Source organism: Scatophagus argus, chromosome 11 (genome assembly GCF_020382885.2).
Source record: "Scatophagus argus isolate fScaArg1 chromosome 11, fScaArg1.pri, whole genome shotgun sequence".
Lineage (NCBI taxonomy): Eukaryota > Metazoa > Chordata > Actinopteri > Scatophagidae > Scatophagus > Scatophagus argus.
Window position 1 is genome coordinate 20488377 of NC_058503.1, and position 9774 is coordinate 20498150.

The 9774-nt window shown below is 40.3% G+C and overlaps 1 protein-coding gene across 3 annotated transcripts in view; it reads left to right on the forward strand.

Moving 5' to 3' along the window:
- The window catches only part of slc4a3 (solute carrier family 4 member 3), a 45586-nt gene extending 39474 nt beyond the window's left edge, over positions 1-6112 (forward strand). For all 3 annotated transcript variants that reach the window (XM_046403891.1, XM_046403892.1, XM_046403893.1), the window contains 8 exons: positions 50-244; positions 515-703; positions 1126-1215; positions 1310-1476; positions 1598-1851; positions 2814-2983; positions 3880-4053; positions 5162-6112. In XM_046403891.1, coding sequence (XP_046259847.1) covers positions 50-244; positions 515-703; positions 1126-1215; positions 1310-1476; positions 1598-1851; positions 2814-2983; positions 3880-4053; positions 5162-5239 — 1317 coding nt within the window. In that variant the 3' untranslated portion in view covers positions 5240-6112. The remainder of the gene's footprint in view (positions 1-49; positions 245-514; positions 704-1125; positions 1216-1309; positions 1477-1597; positions 1852-2813; positions 2984-3879; positions 4054-5161) is intronic.
- The last annotated feature ends 3662 nt before the right edge of the window (positions 6113-9774 follow it).

A 9774-nucleotide genomic window follows, 5' to 3' on the forward strand; every position in this document is an offset into this window, starting at 1 on the left:
TGTGTCATGTGGGTGTCATTTTGTTAGCTAACATGTCTGTGTCGCTCAGTTCTGCCAGGCCCACGACTATGAGTACCTGACTGGTCGAGTATGGATTGGTTTCTGGCTCATCTTCATCGTGCTGGTGATTGTGGCAGCAGAGGGGAGCTTCCTTGTTCGTTACATCTCACCCTTTACCCAGGAGATTTTTGCTTTCCTCATCTCCCTTATCTTCATCTATGAGACTTTTTCTAAGCTCATCAAGGTAATCCCTTCAGATATTACTCAGCACACTGAACTTGATAAGATTCTGGACAGCTACAGACACCTTTTTATACCAGGATAACAGAATATTTTCTAAATTATTCGTTTGTTATTATTATTAGCGTACTTTTCTCATTAGTGAAGTTGGTAGCATCCAGTAATCACATTTAATCATTCCTTTGCCGTACCTGGAAAAAAAAAACGCAAAGAGTTAAAAAACACTACAATCAAATCAACAGAGGATAAAGTGAGACTCTCCTCTTGTTTCCAGGTGTTTCGGGAGCATCCACTCATGGCGATGTACCCCAGTGACTCCACCCCAGCTACTCAGCTTCAAGAGGATGACCAAGTCTTAAACCAGCCCAACACTGCTCTTCTGTCCCTCGTTCTCATGATGGGCACATTCTTTCTTGCTTTCTTCCTCAGGAAATTAAGAAACAGTCGTTTTTTAGGTGGCAAGGTACCCGACTTTAGTGAATCTCTTAAAAGTGTTCACTTCATACAGTGGGCACCAGGCTTCTCAACATGTGAAGCTTTTCGTGTTGACATTGTGTGTACCTGACACAAACACTATTGTGTGTATTGTCAAGGTTAACAACCTGCTTTGGATGGTAGTTTGAGGGAACGTGGGCACGTCGATAATGTAATTCACACTTTATCTTAAAAGAACTTGAAGATTGTGCTTAAATCCAAAATAGTAATGCATCCAGCATTACTAGACAGACTCAGTTTGACATATTCTTTAGCTTTTTGTAAAGGGAACTTTATATAAACTTTAATGTGATGTTGTACATACTTGTAGTATTCTTACAATAATTCGATATTTTCTTTTTCTTCCAACTGAATGTTAATTTGGCTTTTTTGGCTTCTCAATATCCCCAGGCCAGAAGAATCATTGGTGACTTTGGCATCCCAATCTCAATTTTAGTTTCAGTATGGGTGGATTACAGTATTACTGACACTTACACTCAGGTAACTCCAATGTCTTTAGTCACAGTAACTGGTGAAGATGGATTATATATTATATGATTTATTGTACATGCAACGTGCTTTTATTTACTTTTAGAAACTCAATGTGCCGTCGGGCTTCTCAGTCACTTCCCCTGACAAGAGAGGTTGGTTCATCAACCCCTTTGGTGACAAGCAGCCCTTTCCCACATGGATGATGGGAGCATCCATTGTTCCTGCCCTTCTTGTCTTCATCCTCATTTTCATGGAAACTCAGATCACTTCGTACGTACAGTATGATTATCCACAGTGGTAAAAGTCTGGATGGAGAAATTGTGTGTATGACAGTTTTCAACATAAATTTCAACGTTTTAAATGATTTCTCATTTTTTGTCTAATCCGTCAGATTGATAGTCAGTAAGAAGGAGCGTCGCTTGGTTAAAGGCTCAGGCTTCCACCTGGATCTCCTGCTCATCGTCATTCTGGGCGCCATCTGCCCCCTCTTCGGACTGCCGTGGCTCACCGCAGCCACTGTGCGCTCCGTCACTCATGTCAACGCCCTCACCGTCATGAGCAAAGCCACGGCGCCCGGTGAAAAGCCCATGATCCAGGAGGTGAAAGAACAGAGGCTGACTGGGCTTCTTGTGGCTGTTCTTGTTGGTAAGAGACAAAGGAAGGATGGGAGCGTGGGGTGTCAGCTAAACGTTCACTAAAACCCAACCCAAGCTGCCGTTGTCCAGTCATAACATAGCAGCTGTAGTTGGGCCTTTTGGATTTCTACATATGCTGGAAAAGGGGTGTATGGAGCTGTAATAAGAGTGATACTCACAATCTCAAAAACTCTGATGGGTGGTGTCTTTGTTTAGCTCTGTTTAACTTTAAATTCCCTTCATAATAAATAAATCACATCTATGCGCATAACAGTTCCAGTGTTTCTGGAATGAGCTGGAGAAAAAGAGGAATCTGAACCACCAACCAAATTCCAGACCAATTATTTTTATTTTATTATCTGGCTAGGGGGGTTATTTTTCTACAGCATTATTACAGTGCTGGAATTTCCAGCCAATTATTTGTCTTGAAAGAAGACCTGAGCTCAAAGGTAGAGTGTGGCACAGCTCCTGCAGGTCTAGACGTTCATGAAGTATGAATCAGCCTTTGCAATAGGCTTAAATGATTTTATATTTTTAGCAAATTGTCTTCAGAATTAACTGAGATGCTCATATTTCCAGTTGAAAAATGCGCAACATAAAATGCAACGTGTGCAACATTGTTTTTATTCAGTCACTAGTACTATTTTGCCAGCAGAATATCTTGTTTCAATTAAGGTGGAGTTCCCAAAGTAGTCTTAAGTATAGCTTGGCTACACAACCATAGTGACTCATCGTGATTGTTGAGTTTTTGTTTAATTGGATGCCAAAAAGTCTTGCGAATAAGACTTTTTGGATTAACCCAAATAGTGTTTCAACCAAGGCAGCTTAACAGAGAGTATGTTTCAAATAAATGACAACAAGTGACAGGGTGTTTCCCATGGAGGTTGTTGAACAAATAATTCTCTCCACAGTTCTTGTACATGTGTGCGGTGTGATGATTTGAAAACATGGCCTCTGACTTTTGCCCATCAGGTATGTCCATAGTGATGACAGACGTGCTCCGCCTCATCCCTCTGGCTGTGCTCTTTGGCATCTTCCTGTACATGGGGGTCACTTCTCTGACAGGCATCCAACTGTATGAACGAATCACTCTCATGGTGACGCCCGCCAAGCATCACCCCGACCACATCTACGTCACCAAGGTAACACACACAAAAACAATGTTTACATGCCCTCGTCTTGTATTATTAGTGGTAAGATGGACAAGCCAAACCCAGCAGAGTGGTAACTGCAGCCGAGTCCAGGCAGCTGTTTTTCTGCTCTTTGGGTTTTTAGCTCGGTTTAATCGAGTAACCAGATTGTTCAGATCCATGCATACAGGATACATTACCATTATTCAGGATTTTACAGTCGTGCAAATTTTGGACTCCTCCATATCCAGAAAAGTGTCATTTCATTATCATGAGCGAGTTGCAAGCACAGTAGGGATTTCAGATGCAAAGGAAAATGTTGCTGGATATTCGACCCCAAATGGAGCTGAGGATAAAGTTTGGTTTCTAGCCAACGGGTCACTGCTGGATTTAGCTTCTCCATCTGATCATTTGTGATGTTGGAATGTATCCTTGGCATTACTGGGGTCAGGCTTGAATTGTTTGTCATTTATTTATTTATTTTGTTGTAAAGAATGATCAGAAACTGAAAAAAGGCGTTTTCCCTCTGACGCTTTCATCTAGCAAATCATGACACATGCCTGTCCCCCATGTGGTTGTGTAACTGGACATTAACGGTGTCTGTATCAGAACTGGTTGTTTTTGTACTGCTATTACATGGTTTTGGGTTTTAAGAAAGCAATTTGCAAATATTGCGGTTCATAAAAACGCAGGCAAAGGACATGAGATCCTTTCACTTTTCACTCTCTCTCGCACATTTAACTCAAATCATTAGATGTAGGATTTTCCACTAGATGGAGCCAAAAACATGTATGAGTTTGTTAGACAGTTTACGATTCAGTATGTTTAATGTGTCTTTATGTGTCTATGCTGTGGTCCATGATTGACCGATTTTCTACACATGAACAACCACGCGCGTGTTGTTTCAGGTGAAGACATGGCGCATGAACATGTTCACTTTGACGCAGCTGGCGTGCATTGTGGCTCTGTGGGTGGTGAAGTCCACCGTGGCCTCTCTGGCGTTCCCCTTCGTCCTCATCATGACGGTGCCGCTGCGCCGCCTCATCCTCTCCAGGATTTTCGAGGAACGTGAGCTCCAGGCGGTAGGTTGGGCAGCAGAGATATTCCAGGAATGTTTGCCACAATAATCTGATCCCACATAGCCTTGAGATACTTACTTTACAGCAAATTTAACGTTAGATGGATGTTGGCATGTTTTTCTATCTGTCTAACACTAACATCTCATAAAGAGAGCTGAAATGAGCTATGAATGATTTTCTCTTCTTGGACAGCTTTCTCATCCAAATATTTTTGCTCTGCGTTCTGACCAGTAAAAGATTCACAGTCCATCCTGAAGCAGGGCTTCATGTTTTCATGGTTAGATCCCCCAAACCCATACATGTCATCACTGTCAGAAAAAATCCTTCCATCTCCAGAATGTCCACGTTTTCGGAAGCTAGAAACAACGGCTTTGTTCTTAAGTTGACCACCATTCATGTTGTGTTCATCCAAAGGTCTTATGAACCCAAGGCACTGTAGAATTTCCTTGACCTTGCAATGAAGTTAAAACTTTAAAGTTACTCTATTAGGGCTTCTATGATGTGAAGTCCCTCAGCCCTCGAACTTTCACCCTGAAATGTACTCGATTATACTCTGTATGATCTGTATGGGCACTAAGCATTTCTAATCTATCTTTTTATCGATCAGAAATATTTAGTACCTACAGGTTCTTCAGTTCGTCTGGACCACGCACCAAGGGGTTTTTAGTTCTGGTCCACTTCATGTTAACAGTGTTCTTTTACAAATGAACCAAGAGCTGTAAGCATGAAGTGCAATATGTGTTAAATGTAAATTAAGCTGTTAGCTTGTTTAGTGACCCTAAGTGGTGCTAGTAAACATTTTGACACAGTGGGACTAACTGTAGTTTTATATATATAGATATTAATCAGACGCACATAACGTCTGATTAATATCAATTTTCTCATCTAACTCTCTGCATCAGAGGGAATAGGTGTATTTTTCAAAAACCTAACAAAGTACTATGGCTGTTGAAGTAGTGCTAAAATCAAGTGGACTGATACCGTGTGAAAAAGTGGATCAGAGAGAGTTTGTTTGAACAGTGTTAAGTGTGAAAATGTCCCAAGTTACCTTATTTTGACCTTTGAGCAAACCCTGAATGAAAATTATTAAATATAATTTGTCTTTCCACAGCTGGATTCCGACGAGGATTCTCCCAACTTTGATGAAGATGGACGAGATGAGTACAACGAGATCCACATGCTTGTATAAACCCAAATTTTACTCAGCCAATATGACTTCATTCACGCTCCAGCTCTGTCCAATCAGAGCAAGCCTCAGTGTCTCTGGGTAGCAGTGACAAAGGGAGTGGCGCTACCTTAATGGTGTTTGTAAAATATTCCAAAACTCTAGCCGCATAATCACTTCTTACCTTTGTCAATTCCAGTTTTTTAAAAGAGCACACATAATGTTAGATCTCTGTGGTGGTTGTGCTGTGTTAAACTCCCAGAAGATGTTATTGTGCCAGAGGCCTGAAAATAGCTCTAAGCACCCTACCCGAAGGAGGATGCAAATCTAGCAAAAAAAAGCCTTTTTGTCCTATGTATCCCTTTAATTACTCTGCAGGTTCTGGGCATAAGTGCAATGATGATGGTGACCTCTGGGAATGCAGCGGGCTGATGACTTAATTTTGTCTTGAAAGCGGGAAAGAGGGTCAATTTGCTGTCGTCTCATTTCATCTTCATCAAGAGTCATATTTGTTGAGGTGAATTGACCCTCAGTCTCAAAGCCCTGAATTCCACTGCCTGTCTAGTTTAGCTGCCCTTTTCCTTTATACTACTGCCTTTGCCTATAGGTTGCTACGATGCAAACAAGGAGTTGAGAAGGACTTTACCTTTCTGTACAGACTTTTAGTAATGAGCACTTTGACTGGGCAAAAGCTTTTGTCGCTGCCAACCAAGCTCACTGGCACAATCTCCTTGTTAATGTGGTCTCCCCTTGAAGCCAAAATCTCTACAGAGACTGAGCAAGCCTCTTGAAGAGGTGTTACTGTACTTTGTTAGGTGTTTAATGCCCAACATACCAGTCCACTGACCCCATTATTATGACCTTGGATGTACCAATAAATAGCTCACGTGATCTCAACCTTATTTTTCTACTTTATTGTAACTATTCATTTTGTGACCTTTGGATTTAATGCAATGCCAGATTCCCAGTGACGTTTTGATTCCAACTAGCTTAAACTGCTATCATGGTATAGAATCAAAAGAACATTGTGTAGGTTGTCACGTTCAGAACAAGAAAAGAAGTCATCTTTCATCTTCTCTGCAATATTTCCATAGTGTTGGTACATTTTTCACACATGTCGTGAATAATATAATAACACACTTGACTGGAAAAGCATAGACACTAAGCAAACACACAAGTACTGAAAACGCTGGGGAGCAGTTGAGTGTTGGCAGAATGTATGAATGATGCATTGTACAGTAAGAACTTGGAATTATAATGTACCATCTGTGTTCAGAGTCGTTACCCAGAGATTTAGTTTACACCTCCTATATTTTGAGCCCACTATAGACTTTTAATTACCGTTCAGTCACGACACTTTTCAGAAACCTTTCTTCTGTCACGCAGAACCACCAGTTGTTGACACCAAGAGACTTAATTATTCACTAACAAGTTGTGCACAGATTTGTGTGACACTCTTATTTAAGAAAAACGAGGAAGGCCAGTGAGAAATAATCCACTCAAAAGACGTGGCTTTGGAGCATTCTTCACATATGGTGTGGGCATCAGATTTTAGTCCGACGATTCTAGGATGTTCTTGTCAGTTTTCTCAAACGTTATGGTTTTGTGCTGTGACTTGAAAGATGAAACAGTCCGCTGTTCCTCTGACAGTGTCTGAGCTCACAGATCATATTCAGTGACGGCAGGCTGAAAGGTGCTAGATGCAAAGGACGCACCAGAGTATGCAGAAACCTTCCACGTTCTATCCGTACGTCTTTCCTTTTTTAACCTCTGCACTGTATCTGCTGCGACAGATAAAGAAATTTAATGTGGAATCAGTAAAGACACACTGTGTGGCAGTTGAGGGGAGTTATGTAAATAGCTATTAAATATGACAAACTAGGAAAAAGTTTTCTTGTATTCACTTAATAAATGTGCTAAAAAATGAAGCACATATTATGACAGTATAAAAGTACATAAAATAACTTAAGTGTCAGCAGTGTAGTATATAGTTTTTGTATGGTAACCACACAAAGGAGAATTTCATATAACCATGACCCACATTACGAGCCATGCAAGAATTCTGTCTCAGGGGAAACTGACCTTCGATCTGTAAATATTGCTGCCCAGCGTTTAGTTTGTTGTCTCTTTTGTGTACATAAAGCGGTCAAGGCAATCCAACACTTGCAATGTAAAAATATATGGCTTACAGTCCAGGCTTTTGTGTTATACAATGTAGAAAAGGCGGTCAAGCGAAGAGAATAATGTGTTTGCTGCAGTGAAGTGACATGGAATTTTAACTGTAAATCAGTCGTTTTCCCCTCTCCATTGTTCTCTTTACATCTGAAGCTCCAGCTTGATGTGAAGCACACATCTGCTGCAATCTGCAGTTAATGAGTCACTGAATGTGCTTTACATTTGTACGCCATAGCAGTTTCATTTGAGATGGGCTGCGCTTTTAATGGACCTTTTTGCAACCACATGCTTGTGTTTCAGGGACTGGAATGGCAAACTGAGGGCAACGATATGATACGATTTCTCTAACCTGCTTGGCCCCGCTGTTTTCATGACATTATTGAATGTAAATGTTTGGCTGCATGTGTTTTCAGGCACATGATTTTAGCAAAGCTGATTCCGGTTTATGGAGGTTAATTGACGACTAATCTATTGAGTGTTGGGGTTGAGGGTTAAAGATGCTTTGAGCGCACAAGTAGGATGTGTTTGATGGGAGATAATTTTAAAAAGAACAGGAAAAACAAGTTGTAAAATGTTGTATCTGGAAGTTTAATTCTTTTGTTTTTTTAATTTAAAACAATTACATGTCACAGATTATCCTTACTGTGACATGTTTAGTCAATTTTCCTTTGGCATAAAATTAATCAAATTTAAAAGAACCCAAAGTCTAAAGAAATATTGGTTTGAGCCTCTAAAATGACACTTTAAAATTTGAAAAGTAAGTGCATAAATTCTCACAACAAAAATGCAGAGGAGATGAGCTGTAGAGTAGCCACAGCAGTAAGGAGGAGTAAGGTCTCCTCTGCTCTCGGTCTTTAAAATCACATGTGCCGTGTTCTGACATTTTCTTTCATGTAAAGTCCAACTTAAATTGGAAGAGTCCATTGGAAGTGACATGGACTGTCATCCAGTTAGAAGATTTTAATTGTGACCTTCATAGCTGGACGTGCTGGCTTCTTGTTGAGGACAAAAATAGTTGGCAAACAGTTTGACATTCTCAAGACCTTGGACTTCTCAACTGTCGGCTCCGTTAAAGCATGAATTTGTTTTGTGCTTCACAAAAAAATGTAAGCAATTCGCTTTCATGCATAAGCACAATATTCAGTTGATTATATGCACAACACCTAAATGTGCAAGTGCAATGCTGTTAGAAACAAAGATTAGACTGACGCTGAATGTGATCTTCAGGTCAAAAACATTTTCACGTGATGAAGATCAAGTTGGGGACAGAGCATCTGTTGAAAGTGAGATTAGAATCATTGTGCAGGTTGTATTTTTTTAACTAATACCTAATGGGCGTGTTTACATCAGCCCAAGTAGTTGGCATCTGCCCTCTGAATCCAGTGGAAGTATGTGTTTGCTGTGCTGGTTGACCCAAAGTGGTAAAAGAATAAAAAGGGTCGATGTCCTTTGTTGTCTGAGAATACAAGTCTGTGAGACTTTTCAACAAGTCCACGTGTTCTTGTTATGACAAGAACTGGTGTGTCTGGCCGCCGGCAAGCCTTATCCTTGGCAAAAGACCCTTTTCAGTGTTTACACAAGAGAAGAAGTGGAATTGTGGGTATTATTTAAGATAATAAAAGGTGTGGCGCTGCCCCTATGTCCTGTCTGGGCGTTATATGTTGAAACATGCAAGATGAAACAAAAATTGTTTTTTTTTTGAGACCCTCGAAAAGTTCCACCATGCCGATGTTCTGAGTTCACCACAATTCGTCGCCTTCTACCACCATGGTAGCAGGGCAGACCACCCACCCAAATCTGAGACTTGGCTGTTATTTTTGAACCTCTTTTAATTCAACATCATTGCTTTGAGGAAAGACTTCTGGGGATCTTGGAATTCCAGCATATGGAATAGTGTATTAGGTTTGATCATTATATAACTATAAAATCTGACTTGTATGAAACTAGATCAGCTATTAAGGTAGGCTGGTCACGCTGATATTCCCTCAAGAGCCACAGACTGAAGTGGATAGTATCTTTTGGATACTACAGGAGCACAATTCATTTTTCTTTAATTGCACTGCATACCACAGGATTAGATTAGCAGGATTAGTTTCCCAATTTTGTCGATCTCCTATGTTGTAAATTATATGCTAATTCTTTGTGGATAGTCTTTTTTTTTTTAATTTGACAGAATGCTATTTTTATCATAAATGGTTTTATTTTAGTGTTGTAACAGGAATGTTCATTCAGGAACTACGATTTCTACAACCATACCACTCCAAGTTTAAAGCCGCGATTGCATTAAAAAGTTATTTCCTCAAGGGTTAATGTATTAGCAATGAAACTGCCTTGCTGGCGATGGGTATACCCTTCATTTCAGTACTGTACAATTTATCTATCAC